The 20,655-nt window shown below is 35.5% G+C and overlaps 1 protein-coding gene across 1 annotated transcript; it reads left to right on the plus strand.

The window, feature by feature from the left end:
- The first annotated feature begins 15,430 nt into the window (after nucleotides 1-15,430).
- Nucleotides 15,431-18,174, plus strand: LOC139855944 (cation/H(+) antiporter 14-like). The gene is made up of 3 exons (XM_071845183.1): nucleotides 15,431-16,169; nucleotides 16,248-16,330; nucleotides 16,967-18,174. Exons 1-3 carry the CDS (start codon nucleotides 15,431-15,433, stop codon nucleotides 18,146-18,148), a joined length of 2,004 nt encoding a protein of 667 aa, XP_071701284.1. The 3' UTR covers nucleotides 18,149-18,174.
- Nucleotides 18,175-20,655: the final 2,481 nt, after the last annotated feature.

Consider the following 20,655-nt stretch of genomic DNA (forward strand, 5'->3'; position numbering starts at 1 on the left):
TAATGGTTACCTTGATCAAATTTTGAATAAATAACAACATTATCAAAATTGGGGAAGCATAACTGTAACAAAAGTGAGTACAAGATGTGGGAGTAATGTTTGCTTCCAGAAGTTCAATTTCATCAGACCGAAGTGAGTTGTCGCTGTTGGGTGCTCCGCCGGAAGTCATCAACGATCGCTGATTGTGGTGCTGATCGTCTTGCTTGTGTTAGCAGGTTCTCAAATTAATTTTTGTTCATCTAGATCTGGTTCTTCTGTTCGCCGATTTTTTTAATTGGTCTGGTTCTTTAAATTTATATTTTGTTCATCTAGATCCAGATCTAGCTCGCTTTTTTTTATGTAGATGAAGATAATGAATAATTTGAATATTAATTAATTTAGTTCAGGTATAATTTTTGATTAAAGTTCAGGTATAATTTTTGATTTGTGAAATTAATCTGATTTGTCTGTGTTTAAATTGGCTTGAAAAAATTAGGGTTCTTTGTACTTTAGTTGGATGAAGAGGAAACATTGTTACTGTATTAAAAAGTGAGGAAAAGAAAATGACTTTTTTCTCCCACACGATACATAATGACTTAACGGAGAAATTTAATGATTTTCTAAAGGAGTGACGATCCTAGCAAAATTTGCAGACTATGAGGGTTACTGATGCAAAAAAATTTAAGGACTATGTCTGCAAATTTATACAAACTACAGGGACTATCATCGTAATTTTGTTAATAAACACATCATTTTTTTATACGGACCCGAATGCAATGTTAAAACCCACTTACTCGATCATTTTCGCGGTCGAACTATTACATGAAATGTCCCGTTCATATTGATTATAAACGTTCCATATTAATTGATTTCGTTGCGAGGTTTTGTCCTCTATATGAGACGTTTTTCAAAGACTGCATTCGATTTTAAAACAAACCATAACCTTTAAAATATTACGACGATTATCAAATAATGATAATCTAAAATATAGCGTTTTTCACACGACCATTACATAATGGTTTACAATAATATTACACATCAACATAAATCTTCGAATGCAGTTTTTAAACAATATTATACAAGCATGGACTCCAAATCTTGTCCTTAATTTAGTATGCAACAGCGGAAGCTCTTAATAATCACCTGAGAATAAACATGCTTAAAACGTCAACAAAATTGTTGGTGAGTTATAGGTTTAACCTACATATTATCAAATCATAATAATAGACCACAAGATTTCATTTTTATAACACATCTCATATCAGGCATTTCGCAAACTGCATAGAGATAAAAATCATTCATATGTTGAACACCTGGTAACCGACCTTAACAAGATGCATATAGAATATCCCCATCATTCCGGGACTCTCATCGGATATGATAAATCGAAGTACTAAAGCATCCGTAACTCGAATGAGGTTTGTTGGGCTAAATAGATCTATCTTTAGGATTCGCTTCAATTAGGGGCCATTTCCCTTATTCTTAGGCTACCAAGCTAAAAAGGGGCATATTCGGTTCGATAATCCAACATAGAAAGTATTTTCGATTACTTGTATCTATTTTGTAAAACATTTATAAAATCGCATGTATTCTCATCCCAAAAAAAAAATAGATTTTAAAAGTGGGACTATAACTCACTTTCACAGATTTTTACTTCGTCGGGAAGTAAGACTTGGCCACTGATCGATTCACGAACCTATAACAAATATGTACATATATATCAAAGTATGTTCAAAATATATTTACAACATTTTTAATACGTTTTAATGTCTTAAGTTTATTAAGTCAGCTGTCCTCGTTAGTAACCTACAACTAGTTGTCCACAATTAGATGTACAGAAATAAATCGATATATATTATCTTAAATCAATCCATGACCCAGTGTATACATGTCTCAGGCTAGATCACAACTCAAAGTATATATATTTTTGGAATCAACCTCAACCCTGTATATCTAGCTCAATCATTACTGCATATAGAGTGTCTATGGTTGTTCCAAATAATATATATACATGGGTCGATATGATATGTCAAAACATTTGCATACGTGTCTATGGTATCCCAAGATTACATAATATATTAGAATACATGTATGATACAATATAAGTTAGCTAGGATATGATTAATATAGATTTGTTACCAATTTTCACGTAGCTACATCAAGTAAAATTATCCAATCTTGTTTTACCCATAACTTCTTCGTTTTAAATCCGTTTTGAGTGATTCAAGTTGCTATGGTTTCATATTAAACTTAAGTTTATGAATCAAAACAGAAAAAGTATAAGTTTATAGTCGGAAATACAGATTACAAGTCATTTTGTAATGGTAGTCATTTTAGTCGAAAGAACGACGTCTTGATGACCATTTTGAAAAACATACTTTCACTTAGAGTTTAACCATGATTTTTGGATATAGTTTCATGTTCATAAGAAAAATCATTTTCCCTGAAGAACAACTTTTAAATCGAAGTTTATCATAGTTTTTAATTAACTAACCCAAAACAGCCCGCAGTGTTACTACGACGGCGTATATCCGGTTTTACGATGTTTTTCGTGTTTTCAGGTTTTAAATCATTAAGTTAGCATATCATATAGATATAGAACATGTGTTTAGTTGATTTTAAAATTCAAGTTAGAAGGATTAACTTTTGTTTACGAACAAGTTTAGAATTAACAAAACTATGTTCTAGTGATTACAAGCTTAAACCTTCGAGTAAGGTAGTTTTATATATATGAATCGAATGATGTTATGAACATCATTACTACCTCAGGTTTTGTGGATAAATCTACTGGAAATGAGAAAAATAGATCTAGCTTTAAAGGATCCTTGGATGGCTTGAAAGTTCTTGAAGTAGAATCATGATACGAAAACAAGTTCAAGTAAGATTATTACTCAAATTAAGATAGTTATAGTTATAGAAATTGAATCAAAGCTTAAATATGAACATTACCTTGATTTAGAAAGATAATCTACTGTAAATAACAAAGGTTTCTTGATCTTAGATGATTGCTTGGAATGGATTAGGAAACTTGGAAGTAAACTTGTAAACTTGGAAGTGTTCTTGATGTGCTCTTGAGTAATTGTTTTTATGATGATTATAGGTAATAACCAAAGCTTATATTTGATGATTTTTGCTGGAAAAATAGTAACTTAGACTATCATAGAAGAGTGTATGTGTTTTGAGAGAAAATTAGGAAGAAAATTGGAAGTGAAATGGAGTAGGTGGTGAGTGGTGAAGGTGAGTGGGGTTAAAAGGAGTTCTTATTTTTGTTTCCTTGCTCATAAGTCATGCTAGTTGTCTAATTGTTGGTTCCACATGTTTTTTGACTATCTAGGGGTGCTAAGAGCTGAATTATTATGTGTATATACCAATAGTATATACGTCTAGGAGCTGGGTATTGTACAAGTACGGATACGGTTGCATACGAGTAGAATTGTTGATGAAAATGAATGAGAATGCAATTGTAAGCATTTTTGTTAAGTAGAAATACTTTGATATATGTCTTGAAGTCTTTCAAAAGTGTACTAATACATCGAAATACACTACATGTATATACATTTTAACTGAGTCGTTAAGTCATCGTTAGTCGTTACATGTAAGTGTTGTTTTGAAACCTTTAAGTTAACGATCTCATTTAATGTTGTTAACCCATTGTTTATTATATCTAATGAGATGTTAAATTATTACATTATCATGATATTATGATGTATGAATATATCTTAATATGATATATATATATATATATATATATATATATATATATATATATATATATATATATATATATATATATATATATACATTAAAATGTCGTTTCAACGATAATCGTTACATATATGCCTCGATTCAAAATTCTTAAGTTAGTAGTCTTGTTTTACATATGTAGTTCATTGTTAACATACTTAATGATATATATATATATAATTATCATTTTATCATGTTAAATATAGTTTAACAATATCTTAATATGATACATATGTATTTAGTAAGACGTTGTAATAACTATAATCGTTATATATATCGTTTCGAGTTTCTTAACTTAGTAGTCTCATTTTTATGTATATAACTCATTGTTAATATACATATGGAGATACTTACTTATCATAATCTCATGTTAACTATATGTATATCCATCCATATATATATTGTCATGTCATTTTTACAAGTTTTAACGTTCGTGAATCGCCGGTCAACTTGGGTGGTCAATTGTCTACATGAAACTCATTTCAAATAATCAAGTCTTAATAAGTTTTATTGCTTAACATGTTGGAAACATTTAATCATGCAAATATAGTTTTCAATTAATACATAATCATGGAAAAGTTCGGGTCACTACAGTACCTACCCGTTAAATAAATTTCGTCCCAAAATTTTAAGCTGTTGAAGGTGTTGACGCATCTTCTGGAAATAGGTGAGGGTATTTTAGCTTCATCTGATCTTCACGCTCCCAGGTGAATTCGGGTCCTCTACGAGCATTCCATCGAACATTAACAATTGGTATCTTGTTTTGCTTAAGTGTTTTAACCTCACGATCCATTATTTCGACGGGTTCTTCAATGAATTGTAGTTTTTCGTTAATTGTAATCTCGTCTAATGGAATGGTGAGATCTTCTTTAGTAAAACATTTCTTCAAATTCGAGACATGAAAAGTATTATGTACCCCGTCGAGTTGTTGCGGTAAGTCAAGTCAGTAAGCTACTGGTCCGACACGATCTATAATCTTGAATGGTCCAATGTACCTTGGATTTAGTTTCCCCTGTTTACCAAATCGAACAACGCCTTTCCAAGGTGAGACCTTAAGCATGACCATCTCTCCAACTTCAAATTCTATGTCTTTTCTTTTAATGTCCGCGTAACTCTTTTGTCGACTTTGGGCGGTTTTCAACCGTTGTCGAATTTGGATGATCTTCTCGGTAGTTTCTTGAATTATCTCCGGACCCGTAATCTGTCTATCCCCCACTTCACTCCAACAAATCAGAGACCTGCACTTTCTACCATAAAGTGCTTTAAACGGCGCCATCTCAATGCTTGAATGGTAGCTGTTGTTGTAGGAAAATTCTGCTAACGGTAGGTGTCGATCCCAACTGTTTCCGAAATCAATAACACATGCTCGTAGCGTGTCTTCAAGCGTTTGTATCGTCCTTTCGCTCTGCCCATCAGTTTGTGGATGATAGGCAGTAGTCATGTCTAGACGAGTTCCTAATGCTTGCTGTAATGTCTGCCAGAATCTTGAAATAAATCTGCCATCCCTATCAGAGATAATAGATATTGGTATTCCATGTCTGGAGACGACTTCCTTCAAATTCAGTCGTGCTAACTTATCCATCTTGTTATCTTCTCTCATTGACAGAAAGTGTGCTGACTTGGTGAAACAATCGACTATTACCCAAATAGTATCATAACCACTTGCAGTCCTTGGCAATTTAGTAATGAAATTCATGGTAATATTTTCCCATTTTCATTCCGGGATTTCGAGTTTTTGAAGTAGACCTGATGGTTTCTGATGTTCAGCTTTGACCTTAGAACACGTCAAACATTCTCCTACGTATCTAGCAATATCGGCTTTCATACCCGGCCACCAAAAGTGTTTCTTGAGATCTTTGTACATCTTTCCCGCCCCGGGATGTATTGAATATCTGGTTTTATGTGCTTCCTTAAGTACCTTTTCTCTCACATCTCCAAACTTTGGTACCCAAATTCTTTCAGCCCTATACTGGGTTCTGTCTTCCCGAATATAAAGATGTTTCTTCGATCCTTTGGGTATTTCATTCTTCAACTTTCCTTCTTTTACAACTCCCTGCTGCGTCTCCTTTATTTGAGTAGTAAGGTTAGTACGAATAATTATATTCATAGCTTTTACCCGCATAGGTTCTCTGTCCTTTCTACTCAAAGCATCGGCTACCACATTTGCCTTCCCCGGGTGGTAACGAATCTCGAAATGGTAATCATTCAATAACTCAATCCACCTACGCTGCCTCATGTTCAGTTGTTTTTGATTAAATATATGTTGGAGACTTTTGTGGTCGGTATATATAATCCTTTTGACCCCATATAAGTAATGCCTCCAAGTCTTTAATGCAAAAACAACAGCGCCCAATTCCAAATCGTGAGTCGTATAATTTTGCTCGTGAATCTTCAATTGTCTGGACGCATAAGCAATTACCTTCGTTCGTTGCATTAATACACAACCGAGGCCTTGCTTTGAGGCATCACAATATATCACAAAATCATCATTCCCTTCAGGCAATGACAATATAAGTGCCGTAGTTAACTTTTTCTTCAACAATTGAAACGCTTTCTCCTGCTCATCCTTCTATTCAAATTTCTTCCCTTTATGCGTTAATGCAGTCAAGGGTTTTGCTATTTTGGAAAAATCTTGGATGAACCTTCTGTAGTAACCAGCCAGTCCTAAAAATTGACGTATATGCTTCGGAGTTTTCGGGGTTTTCCACTTTTCAACTGTTTCAATCTTTGCCGGATTCACTTGAATACCTTCTTTATTCACTATGTGACCGAGGAATTGAACTTCTTCCAACCAAAATGCACACTTTGAAAACTTAGCGTACAGTTTTTCTTTCCTCAACAACTCTAGCACTTTTCTCAAATGTTCTTCGTGCTCTTGATCATTCTTTGAGTAAATAAGTATGTCATCGATAAAAACAATGACAAACTTGTCAAGGTATGGTCCACACACTTGGTTCATGAGGTTCATGAACACAGCTGGTGCGTGAGTCAACCCAAACAGCATAACCATAAACTCGTAATGACCGTAACACGTCCTGAAAGCAGTCTTCAGAATATCATCATCCTTCACCCGCATTTGATGATACCCAGAACGTAAATCAATCTTTGAATAAACTGACGAGCCTTGTAGTTGATCAAATAAATCGTCGATTCTTGGTAGTGGATAACGATTCTTGATGGTAAGTTTGTTCAACTCTCGGTAGTCGATACACAACCTGAATGTACCATCCTTCTTTTTGACAAACAAAACAGGAGCTCCCCATGGTGATGTACTTGGTCGTATAAAACCATGCTCTAAAAGTTCTTGTAGTTGGCTTTGGAGTTCTTTCATTTCACTGGGTGCGAGTCTGTATGGAGCACGAGCTATTGGTGTAGCTCCTGGTACGAGATCTATTTGAAATTCAACAGATCGATGTGGAGGTAGTCCCGGTAATTCTTTCGGAAATACATCGGGAAATTCTTTTGCGACGGGAACATCATTGATGTTCTTTTCTTCAGGTTAGACTTCTTCGATGTGTGCTAGAATGGCATAGCAACCTTTTCTTATTAGTTTTTGCGCGTTCAAATTACTAATAAGATTTAGCTTCGCGTTGCTCTTTTCTCCGTACACCATTATAGGTTTTCCTTTTTCTCGTACAATGCGAATTGCATTTTTGTAACATACGATTTCCGCTCTCTCCTTTTTCAACCAATCTATCCCGATTATCACATCAAAACTCCCTAACTCTATTGGTATCAAATCGATCTTAAACGTTTCGCTAACCAGTTTAATTTCTCGATTCTGACATATTTTATCTGCCGAAATTAATTTACCGTTTGCTAATTCGAGTAAAAATTTATTATTCATAGGCGTCAATGGACCACTTAATTTAGCACAAAAATCTCTACTCACATAACTTCTATACGTACCCGAATCAAATAAAACATAAGCAGATTTTTCATCGATAAGAAACGTACCCGTAACAAGCTCCGGATCTTCCTGCGCTTCTTCCGCATTAATGTTAAAACTCTCCCACGGCTTTGCCCATTATTATTTCTCTGGTTTGGACACGCAATTTTGTAGTGGCCCTTCTTCCCGCATCCATAACAAATAATGTGGGCATTACTTGTTCCTTTACCCGATGGTTCATAAATTTCACACTTCGTTAGCGCGTAAGCAGCATCTTGTCTCACTTGTTCGAGATAGGTATTCCACCATGTTAACGCAGTACCTGTGAAGGTATGCGTGGCGTACTTTACCTTATCTTTCTCATCACATTTGCTTATAGCAAACACAAATTCGACCTTTTCGGTCCATCGTTTCAGTCTGACTGGTCCTTCAGTTCCATCGAATTCCAGAGGTTTACAGGTAGTGAAAGCCTTGTAGGAGCATCCTACATGGTTTCCTGTGGAGTTAACTCCACTGCTAGACCCTGAGTTATTGTTATTTTGCATTGCAGCCTGTACTGCGGCTATATTTGCTGCAAGAAAAGCACGGAAGTCTTCCTCACTCATGTTCAAGTTCTGACGAGTAGTCGGTGCCATTTCCTTCAAAAATAGCCAAAAGAATTAAGTTAATCATATAGAATATTAAGAGTAGTCAATAGTATTCCGTAGAATAATATGAACTCATTTATAAAAGCTTTTTCTTCATATTAGCGTTTTATAAGTTTTAATTCGGGTAATACCTACCCGTTAAGTTCATACTTAGTAGCTAACATACAATTCAACTACTACAATTCTATATGAAAAACTGATTATAATAATATTTCACATTCAAACTTTTATACAATATTTTGCAAACTTACAATACCGCTATTTTACATATAGCAAGAAATATAGCACATAAAAACTCTGATTCAAAACAGTTGCGAAGACAATTCTAGTTAATACGCAAGTCGTTCAACAAAGGCAATAAAGACACGTAATTCATACGTTCAGAAACAAGTCATGCATTCTGGTTTTACTAAGAATACTTCCCATCCTTGGTCTTGTGGAACATAACCGTTGTGACCGTTGACAAGACAGCATGTTGTAACATCGTCAAAGGGACGAGGGTTTCGTAATGTCCAACAGCCCCGTAATAATCTAAAAACCTTGTTTCTTGCTCCAACTACTGAATCCGTCACTTGTGGAAAGGTTTTATTTAAAAGTTATAATCCGATGTTCTTTTTCTCACTTTGGTGAGAAGCGAACATCACTAACCCGTAAGCATAACATGCTTCCTTATGTTGCATGTTAGAAGCTCTTTCTAACTCACAAAATCCTATGTTGGGATATGTTGAGTCAAAATAGGTTCTTAACCCGTAGCGTAAAATTGCATTTGGGTTCCCCGCACTTAACTCTTTAAAGAAAACACGGCGTAACTTACGGTCTCTCTAATGTGATATACCCCACCTATCAAAGGAAAGCCTTTTATAAACTAAGGCATTTCTGGAAAGTCTTTCAAATGTTTGACAAGTTAATTTCGCCATAACTAATTGTGCTGATGAATTCTGACCGACTCTAGACAAGATTTCATCAATCATATGCTCTGGTAGGTCTTCTAAAATATTCGGTTGTCTACCCTTAACGTCCATTTTGTGTTTTTATACTGTAAAATAGACAAGGATTAGATTCGTAAAAGATAATTAACAAACAATACAAGCAATTTTTACATAGAACATAAAAGTACAAGCACACTACAATACATATAATACACAACATGATTACAACCCTCTAATCTGAATCACTGGTTTCTTCTTCTTCGGACTTGGTTCGTTTTCCTAATTTTCTAGGGATATATGGTGTTCCTCTAATACGAGCCGTCGTTTTCCACAATGGTTTAGAAAAACCTGGTGGTTTACAGGTTCCCAGGTTATTGTTACAATTTAGGAAATACGGATGTTGCCGATACATATAAAGTTCATCGGGGTTGGAATCAGGTTTCTCTATTTTTATACCATTTTCCTTATTATTTTCTTTTGCTTTATTAAATTGGGTCGAGGTAATTTCTATAACATCATCGGAATCCTCATCGGGATCCGATTCATCGAAAAATTGGTAATCTTCCTAATATTTTGCTTTCTCGGCGGAAACACCATTGACCATTTTTAACTTTGGTCCGTTGGTTGAGGATTTTATTTTATTTAATCGATTTACTGTAGGTATCAATATTTCTTCCTCCAGAACCTCTTCTTCCAGTTCCTCTTCTTCCGGTTCCTCCTCTTCCGTTTCCTCTTCTTCCGGTTCCTCTTCTTCCGGTTCCTCTTCGGGAATTTGTGAATCTTCCCAAAATATATTCGACTCTTCATTATTATTAGGTGAGTTGATGGGATTTGTACTAGAGGTAGACATCTATCACACAATATCAAACACTTTAAGAGATTACTATATCACATAATATTTACATGTTAATAATATATAGTTTCCAACAAAAAATGTTAAGCAATCGTTTTTGAAGAAAAACACGGTCGAAGTCCAGACTCACTAATGCATCCTAACAAACTCGGTAAGACACACTAATGCAAAAATTCTAGTTCTATAAGACCAACGCTCGGATACCAACTGAAATATCCTGTTCATATTGATTATAAACGTTCCATATTAATTGATTTCGTTGCGAGGTTTTGACCTGTATATGAGACGTTTTTCAAAGACTGCATTCGATTTTAAAACAAACCATAACCTTTAAAATATTACGATGATTATCAAATAATGATAATCTAAAATATAACATTTTTCACACGACCATTACATAATGGTTTACAATAATATTACACATCAACATAAATCTTCGAATGCAGTTTTTAAACAATATTATACAAGCATGGACTCCAAATCTTATCCTTAATTTAGTATGCAACAGCGGAAACTCTTAATAATCACCTGAGAATAAACATGCTTAAAACGTCAACAAAATTGTTGGTGAGTTATAGGTTTAACCTACATATTATCAAATCATAATAATAGACCACAAGATTTCATTTTTATAACACATCTCATATCAGGCATTTCGCAAACTGCATAGAGATAAAAATCATTCATATGTTGAACACATGGTAACCGACCTTAACAAGTTGCATATAGAATATCCCCATCATTCCGGGACTCTCGTCGGATATGATAAATTGAAGTACTAAAGCATCCGTAACTCGGATGAGGCTTGTTGGGCCAGATAGATCTATCTTTAGGATTCGCGTCAATTAGGGGCCATTTCCCTAATTCTTAGGCTACCAAGATAAAAAGGGGCATATTCGGTTCGATAATCCAACATAGAAAGTATTTTCGATTACTTGTGTCTATTTTGTAAAACATTTATAAAATCGCATGTATTCTCATCCAAAAAAAAAAGATTTTAAAAGTGGGACTATAACTCACTTTCACAGATTTTTACTTCTTCGGGAAGTAAGACTTGGCCACTGGTCGATTCATGAACCTATAACAAATATGTACATATATATCAAAGTATGTTCAAAATATATTTACAACATTTTTAATACGTTTTAATGTTTTAAGTTTATTAAGTCAGCTGTCCTCGTTAGTAACCTACAACTAGTTGTCCACAGTTAGATGTACAGAAATAAATCGATATATATTATCTTGAATCAATCCATGACCCAGTGTATACACGTCACAGGCTAGATCACAACTCAAAGTATATATATTTTTGGAATCAACCTCAACCCTGTATAGCTAACTCAATCATTACTGCATATAGAGTGTCTATGGTTGTTCCAAATAATATATATACATGGGTCGATATGATATGTCAAAACATTTGCATACGTGTCTATGGTATCCCAAGATTACATAATATATTAGAATACATGTATGATACAATATAAGTTAGCTAGGATATGATTAATATAGATTTGTTACCAATTTTCACGTAGCTACATCAAGTAAAATTATCCAATCTTGTTTTACCCATAACTTCTTCGTTTTAAATCCGTTTTGAGTGATTCAAGTTGCTATGGTTTCATATTGAACTTAAGTTTATGAATCAAAACAGAAAAAGTATAAGTTTATAGTTGGAAATACATATTACAAGTCATTTTTGTAAAGGTAGTCATTTTAGTCGAAAGAACGACGTCTTGATGACCATTTTGAAAAACATACTTTCACTTTGAGTTTAACCATGATTTTTGGATATAGTTTCATGTTCATAAGAAAAAACATTTTCCCAGAAGAACAACTTTTAAATCAAAGTTTATCATAGTTTTTAATTAACTAACCCAAAACAGCCCGCGGTGTTACTACGACGGCGTATATCCGGTTTTACAGTGTTTTTCGTGTTTTCAGGTTTTAAATCATTAAGTTAGCATATCATATAGATATAGAACATGTGTTTAGTTGATTTTAAAAGTCAAGTTAGAAGGATTAACTTTTGTTTGCGAACAAGTTTAGAATTAACTAAACTATGTTCTAGTGATTACAAGCTTAAACCTTCGAGTAAGGTAGTTATATATATATGAATCGAATGATGTTATGAACATCATTACTACCTCAGGTTTTGTGGATAAACCTATTGGAAATAAAAAAATAGATCTAGCTTCAAAGAATCCTTGGATGGCTTGAAAGTTCTTGAAGTAGAATCATGACACGAAAACAAGTTCAAGTAAGATTATTACTCAAATTAAGATAGTTATAGTTATAGAAATTGAATCAAAGTTTGAATATGAATATTACCTTGATTTAGAAAGATAACCTACTGTAAATAACAAAGGTTTCTTGATCTTAGATGATTGCTTGGAATGGATTAGGAAACTTGGAAGTAAACTTGTAAACTTGGAAGTGTTCTTGATGTGTTCTTGAGTAATTGTTTTTATGATGATTATAGGTAATAACCAAAGCTTGTATTTGATGATTTTTGCTGGAAAAATAGTAACTTAGACGTTCATGGAAGAGTGTGTGTGTTTTGAGAGAGAATTGGGAAGAAAATTGGAAGTGAAATGGAGTAGGTGGTGAGTGGTGAAGGTGAGTGGGGTTAAAAGGAGTTCTTGTTTTTGTTTCCTTGCTCATAAGTCATGCTAGTTGTCTAATTGTTGGTTCCACATGTTTGTTGACTATCTAGGGCTGCTAAGAGCTGAATTATTATGTGTATATACCAATAGTATATACATCTAGGAGCTGGGTATTGTACGAGTACGGATACGGTTGCATACGAGTAGAATTGTTGATGAAAATGAATGAGAATGCAATTGTAAGCATTTTTGTTAAGTAGAAATACTTTGATATATGTCTTGAAGTCTTTCAAAAGTGTACTAATACATCTAAATACACTACATGTATATACATTTTAACTGAGTCGTTAAGTCATCGTTAGTCGTTACATGTAAGTGTTGTTTTGAAACCTTTAAGTTAACGATCTCATTTAAGGTTGTTAACCCATTGTTTATTATATCTAATGAGATGTTAAATTATTACATTATCATGATATTATGATGTATGAATATATCTTAATATGATATATATATATATATATACATTAAAATGTCGTTACAACGATAATCGTTACATATATGCCTCGATTCAAAATTCTTAAGTTAGTAGTCTTGTTTTACATATGTAGTTCATTGTTAACATACTTAATGATATATATAATTATCATTTTATCATGTTAAATATAGTGTAACAATATCTTAATATGATACATATGTATTTAGTAAGACGTTGTAATAACTATAATCGTTATATATATCGTTTCGGGTTTCTTAACTTAGTAGTCTCATTTTTATGTATATAACTCATTGTTAATATACATATGGAGATACTTACTTATCATAATCTCATGTTAATTATATGTATATCCATCCATATATATATTGTCATGTCGTTTTTACAAGTTTTAACGTTCGTGAATCGCCGGTCAATTTGGGTGGTCAATTGTCTACATGAAACTCATTTCAAATAATCAAGTCTTAATAAGTTTGATTGCTTAACATGTTGGAAACATTTAATCATGCAAATATAGTTTTCAATTAATATATAATCATGGAAAAGTTTGGGTCACTACGTTACAGTCTTACCGCCACTCAGGAGGAAACGCGAACCCTGACTTCCCATATGAGAAGTTAGATCACCACCACTACATCAAGTCGTCAACTCCTTGTTATTATAAACGCTCCCTAATTGGAGAATTAATTTAGGTGGGAGTATAATTATTACTATATTTATCTTTACAAACTATATTGATATATAAGTTCTGTACACAAGATTTCTAGGTCTGTATGTATTGGTATATTCTAAGGTGTTGCCACTTTAAATTATTTTGGAGACCTGTGTTGATCACATTAGATCCAGTTGATGACAACATTGTTACGTAAGCTAAACATAACTCTATGTGGCACCTGCAGACTGGAACTATTCTATGTGCAGTGGCGGAACTTGAGCCCGACTACAGAGGGGTAAACTAGTGACAGGGGGTAAACACTAAAAAACTTTATTTTTTAATGAATTTTTTTTAGTGAAAACTTCTTGTTTACTAAATCCAGGTGGCGCGGATACCCCATTTGAGTAATACTAACACTATCTATGTGAGTTAAAATTTATAAAAAGAGTTTGAAACTCATGACCATGTTCATCATATCAGCAATTTTATTTTTCTTTGACAAAATTTGAGCTTGTATCGACTGTAGATTTGAAGATTGTGGTTATCCCGAAACGACTCCATCATGTCATTAGATGGAGGTATTTGCTACTTTCACCAATTGATGATCCGCAACTAAACATCTTTTGCAAAATCACACATTATCAAAGTACGCTCTACGGTCTCCAACCCATTATCACAAACTGGGCATCTCACGCTATGAAGATCGATACCACGTTTATCAAGCTCAGTCCTGACTAGTAATCTTTGCCTTAAGGCCTTCCACACGAACACTTCTACCTTCTTTGGAACCAGTCTACCTTCTTGTACCACACATCAAAGATTAGTGTACGCGAGACGAAATAACCTTTTATGTCCGACTTTGAGTTTTTAAAATTTAAAAAGTATGTATAAACTTTTAAAATAACTATACAAGAGATGGGTCTAGCAAAAGTGATGCTATAAAACATAAATAAAAAATTAATTCAAAACAATATGAAAAGAAAGAATAATACTTTTGTGCCATAAATTTAGCCCAACCAACACTTGGATCATCAATCTTCCTAATCTCTTGCTTATCCACACCCTTTGTTCAATCCATACTCTCATGCATTTTCCTCCCATTCTTGTTCTGTTACAAACTTTTTTGTAAATTTTGATTCAAAATTTCGTGTAAATTTCGTTACAAACTTCTGTTGTGATTTCGCATGAAACAAAACAATGGCTCATTTACCAGCAATAGCATCGTCAGAGGGTTACGTCCCAGGCGTTAACGAACCAGAACAAATAATCTGCCAATACCTACACATGACCAATTCAATGGGCTGTTCATGGTTCGGTTGCGATGTTTCAGCATTCAGCGTTCCCCTATTAATGTTCCAACTCAGCATCATTTTCTTCGTCTCACAAATCTTCTACTACCTCCTCAAACCCCTACGACAAAGTATTCTCTCTTGCCAACTTATCGTAAGGTTCTATAAAATGCATGCCTACATGCTTTTTATTTACCATATGTTTTTGATCACGTCTTGATTCGTTTTTTGCTTCCAGGGTTCGATTGTATTCATTTGGTTCGTAAGACTCGACGACCACATCCTCAACAAACTGTTCCCCGAATCAGGAAAAATGGTGCTCGACACGTTAGCCAACTTTGGATACATGTTACATGTTTTTGTCATTGGGGTACAAATCGACACGGGGATAATAAAAAGTGTTCATCGACATATGGTGCTTATGGGTTGCATGTCTTTCTTAGTACCTTATTCCGTTTGCTTAATGTGCTTAATGCCATTAGGGACTTTCGTCGCAATAGATGAAGTTACGTTTCATACGCTACCTTTTGTTGCCGGGTTAACTTCAATGACAACGTTTCCAGCTGTCACGAACACGCTTTCTGACTTAAACTTGTTGAATTCGGATCTAGGTCGATTGTCTTGTAGTACAGCTTTGGTTACGAATTTTTGTAGTTATGTTACTTGTTTAGCATTAAGTACTGTTGGTATAGCGTTAGAACGACAAGATTGGAAGCCGTTGAAAAACGTGTTGTTGATCGCTTGTTTTTTGGTCTCCATGTGTTACATAATTCGCCCGTTTTTGCTTTGGATGGCTAAACGGATACCCGAAGGTCAACAAATAAAAGAGAGCCAGTTTTTAGTAGTAATGGTAGCCGTTTTATTGTGCGGGTTTTTATCAGAATGTTTAGGACAAAACGCGTCGTTTGGCGGGTTTACGATGGGGGTATGTGTGCCAGATGGGCCGCCATTTGGGTCGGCTCTGGTTCACAGAATCGACTGGATGGCGACTAACATTTTGGTTCCGGCTAAATTTGCGATTAGTGCGTTTAAGGTGAACTTAAAGTCACTTGGTGGTGATAAAGTGTTTGCTGCTTTAATAACTGAGGCCACCATTACATTAGCATATTTGGCTAAGTTCTTGAGTAACTTTTGTTTAGCCATGTATTTTAGTGTGCCGTTGCAAGACGCTTTTCATTTTGCTATGATCATGTGTACCAAAGGCATCATCGACGTCTCTGCGTATTCACTTATACGTTCAAGCGAGGTTAAACTACACTCCACTCGTCCGAAACAACTTGCCATTTCCTGTACAAATTGGTTGTGATAACCTTTTTCTTAAACGGGTTAGTCGTCTTGACCCGTTTACGCGGTGGTGATTCTAGGATCGACACTCAGAGGGGACCTATAAAATCTGAGTGCTATTTTTGTGATTTTTGTAAAATATTGGTTGTTTACCTCGAAAAAAACATGAATTTTAGAAAGATAGGGGTCTATCACAAAATTTAGTGGTATCCTATACAGTTTTTGTAACAACCCGTCCCAAATCGGATAGAGAATGAAATTGTGAGCCTCTTATAAGCTTAAAGTACTGGCTAACTAATATCTCTCATCATGGATTTCGATTTCAGTTGAAACGTGGAGATATCCAATTAGTCCACTACCTTAACTATAAGGGGCGATAGACTCTCGGGGTGCGACGGGCACGTGGCTCGTGCATCTCTTAGGTTACTTTGTGGGCGTTACAATTTTAGTAGTAGTTTGTAAAAAACATTCCAAACTAGTGGTGTCACTCGACCCAGCGTCCTTACTAGGATCGCCCCTGCGTTTAGCCGTTTACGACCCTAACCCACGGGCCTAAACTTAACCTATTTACTTACCATATATTGGTTGTCATATGTAGGTGGTAACAGATCAAGCATACTCTCTTCTTATACTAAACATGCTATTAGTAACAGGAAGTACAAGGCTTCTACTATGGCACTTTTACGATCCATCGACAAGATACCAAACATACAAACGAAACAGTATCTTAGAATGCGAACCAGGCGATTTCCTAAGAATGGTGGTTTGTGTTCACAACGAAGACCACGTCTTATCACTCATAAACCTCTTAGAAGCCTCAAATCCAACAAGACATCAACGTCTCGAAGTTATCACAATGAACCTAAACCAACTCGAAGGTCGATCATCCGCTATTTTAATCCCGAGTTCAGAAGTCGAAATGATCCCGTCCGTCCAAAGTCGAGTTTTACAAATAGGAAACGCGTTTAACTACTTCATGGAACGTAACTATGACGCTGTTATCGTTGAGCACTTTGTTGCAATGGTGCCATATCGAAGTATGCACGAAGATATCTATACTATTGCGATTAACAAATGTGCTAACATTGTTATCGTCCCATTTCATAAACGTTGGGCTATCGATGGGTCTATCGATGCTACATTTCCGGGAATTCGATTAGTCAATATGAAATTTATGGAAAAAGCCCCTTGTTCGATCGGTATACTTGTTGACCGAGGTCAAATCGGTGGACCTAAATCGGTGTTAACAAGACGAACCAAGGTGTTCCGTATAACACAACTATTTCTAGGCGGAATCGATGATAGAGAAGCACTTGCGTATAGTTCTCGAATGGCGCAACATCATCACACTAGTTTATTGCTTGTTTTGCTAAGACCGAAGCATACGGATGTGGAGCTCGAACCCGAAGTGCACGAAAAGCGATTAGATCAGGAGATGGTTGACCGATTTAGGATGGATTGTAAGGGACGAAACGTACATATTCAAGAACAGGTGGCGAACGATGCAGAAGAAACAATGCAATTATTGAGAGCAATGGAACAAGGTTGTGATTTGTTTATAGTTGGAAGGGAACATGGTTACGCGTATTCGCAGTTAACGTACGGGTTAACCGAGTGGTCCCAGTGCCCTGAGTTGGGGTGCATTGGAGACGTGTTAGCAAGTTCCGACTTTAAGTTTTCGGTTTTAGTGATGCAACAGCAGCCTTGGGAAAAGTTGAATTCCAGGGTGAGCAGTTCGAGCAGTTCACGCAGTTCGCGTTTAGTAAATGATAATATGTAACATTGATTTACATTAGCTAGGTTGAACAAGTATCAAGGCAAATTAACTGTTTGTAGCAGATGTAGAATTTAATCAGGATAGTACTATTATGCTGCTTGTTTCTAAATCCTCTGAGACAACAGTTCAGTTAAGGATTGCATATTTCGACCCGTTTACTCTGATGGGTCGATTCGGGTGTGGGGAGAAAAAGGTCAAATGGGTCAAACGTACTCACAAGTATTTTTAATGCATAAAAGCTCCATGGTCATTTAATTAAATTCAATATCAGAATATTGTTGAGATGTACTCCATAATTTTGATTTATGGTTATAGACACACTGAATGTTTACTACAGTAGATAATATGATTCTTTGGACAACAGGTGTTACAGTTAACCAAACTGAACTTTTTGGCCTATACATAAAAGTAAGTGTTTTGACCCATTAACCAACCCGTCTGATCCGTATATATCAATAAACATACCACATACATGATTGTCACTCAAGAGAGCAGGGTGCAATATAACAGTTCCTTTAATATCATCAATATTTTGCCAGTTTAACAACTTTCACCTTTGAGAAAAATATGTTAAAATACAAACTGCACACAAGCTTTGGAAGTATCTTAGAAAATTGCTTCATCTATCACCTGAAAAGTCGCATCGTTTATTTATCTTCAGCAAGTTAACAAAATAAAAGAAAGTTATTTTTCTATTGCAATTGCAATTGTTACAAATAATTGATACTTATATTTTTGGGTCCTTTAGACATTTGGTTGGTAGTAAATAAAACACTTCCGCTGCACAGTTAACAAACATTGGAATTTAACAATTACCTACACAGCAAAAACCTCACTCACCAAAAACCTCACTCAGAAGTTAGAAGTGGTGAATATAACCTCAGGGGAGGTCTTAACTTCAAACCTAAGAAAAAAAAAAAAAAAAAAAAAAAAAAAAAAAAAAAAAACCCTTCAAACCTAGAATAACACGAAATAACTCGATTAGTCCAAGTCCAAGAATAAAATACTCCTCCCTCCCTCCCTCCCATATTTATTTATTTATTTTAAAACGGCGATTTTTTTGACGTAGATCAATTATTTCAACGATCTTCATCATTTGCGCGTGACACACACGTTCGAGCGAAAACCCGAACCCGATCGACGGTACCTGCGAACACATCCATTCGGGCAGTGTTACGTGTTAGGAAGAGAGGATTGCCTGGACGTTGGGAGATACAAATTTGAGAGAAAATAACTCTATTACTTACAAGAATAGATTTACAGAGTATTACAAAACTCTTACAAAAAAAACTCTCAAACTCACACACACTATCTAGGTTGTGATTACACTTCTCTGAGTGATTTTGGGATGATTTACAATGAAAGTTTGCATCTCTATTTATAGCAAAAATTCTATGGCGGTAAATGGTGCGAACGAGGAAGGTTGGCGGAAGTTAGCGGCCGTCATCGTGTTCAAGTTTGCCACTTCCATACGCGTTGTCAACGTCGGCAGCTTTGAACATCTAGATGACGGCTGGAACAGAGCCATCTAGATGACTGCTGGAAACCACTGGAAACCATCAATTCTCCCCCTCCAGCCGAATCAACGAACATTCCAGTTATGTCTCTGCATAACTCCAACTTCTCTCGAGTCACCACATTTGTTAACATATCCGCAGGATTCTCCTTTGTATGGATCTTCACTAGTCTCAACAGTTGTCGATCAATTACCTCGCGTATCCAATGATAGCGAATATCAATATGTTTTGTACGGGAATGGTACATGGAGTTCTTGCTCAAATCTAGAGCACTCTGACTGTCACAATGTACCTTATACTCCTTTTGCTTGATTCCAAATTCTTGGAGATAACGCTTTAACCACAACATTTCTTTTCCAGCTTCTGAGCAGCAATATACTCTGCTTCAGTTGTGGATAATGCAACACACTTCTGTAGTCTTGACTGCCATGAAACAGCTCCCCCTGCAAAAGTGTAAATGAATCCTGAAGTAGATTTCCTACTATCAGGATCTCCGACCATATCCGCATCTGTATAGCCTTCCAAGATTGGATCAGCTCCCCCGTAACAAAGACATAGATTCTTTGTACCTTTAAGATATCTGAGAATCCATTTTACTGCATTCCAATGCTCTTTCCCGGGGTTGGAGAGAAAACGACTCACCGTTCCCACCGCATGAGCAATATCGGGCCTTGTACACACCATTGCATACATCAAACTTCCAACTGCTGAAGAATATGGTACTGAAGACATTTCTCTGATCTCTTCCTTGGATGAGGGACAAGAACTCTTGCTTAACTTGAAATGGTTGGCTAATGGAATGCTAACAGGTTTGGCATTGTTCATATTGAAACGTGAAAGCACTCGTTCAATATACTTCTCCTGAGATAGCCATAACCTTTTATTCTTCCTGTCTCGAGTTATCTGCATTCCCAAAACTTGTTGAGCCTGTCCTAAGTCTTTCATGTCAAAAGACTTCGAGAGTTCCTTCTTCAGCTGGTCGATCTTCGTTGC

Source organism: Rutidosis leptorrhynchoides, chromosome 6, assembly GCF_046630445.1.
Source record: "Rutidosis leptorrhynchoides isolate AG116_Rl617_1_P2 chromosome 6, CSIRO_AGI_Rlap_v1, whole genome shotgun sequence".
In the NCBI taxonomy this organism is placed as follows: domain Eukaryota; kingdom Viridiplantae; phylum Streptophyta; class Magnoliopsida; order Asterales; family Asteraceae; genus Rutidosis; species Rutidosis leptorrhynchoides.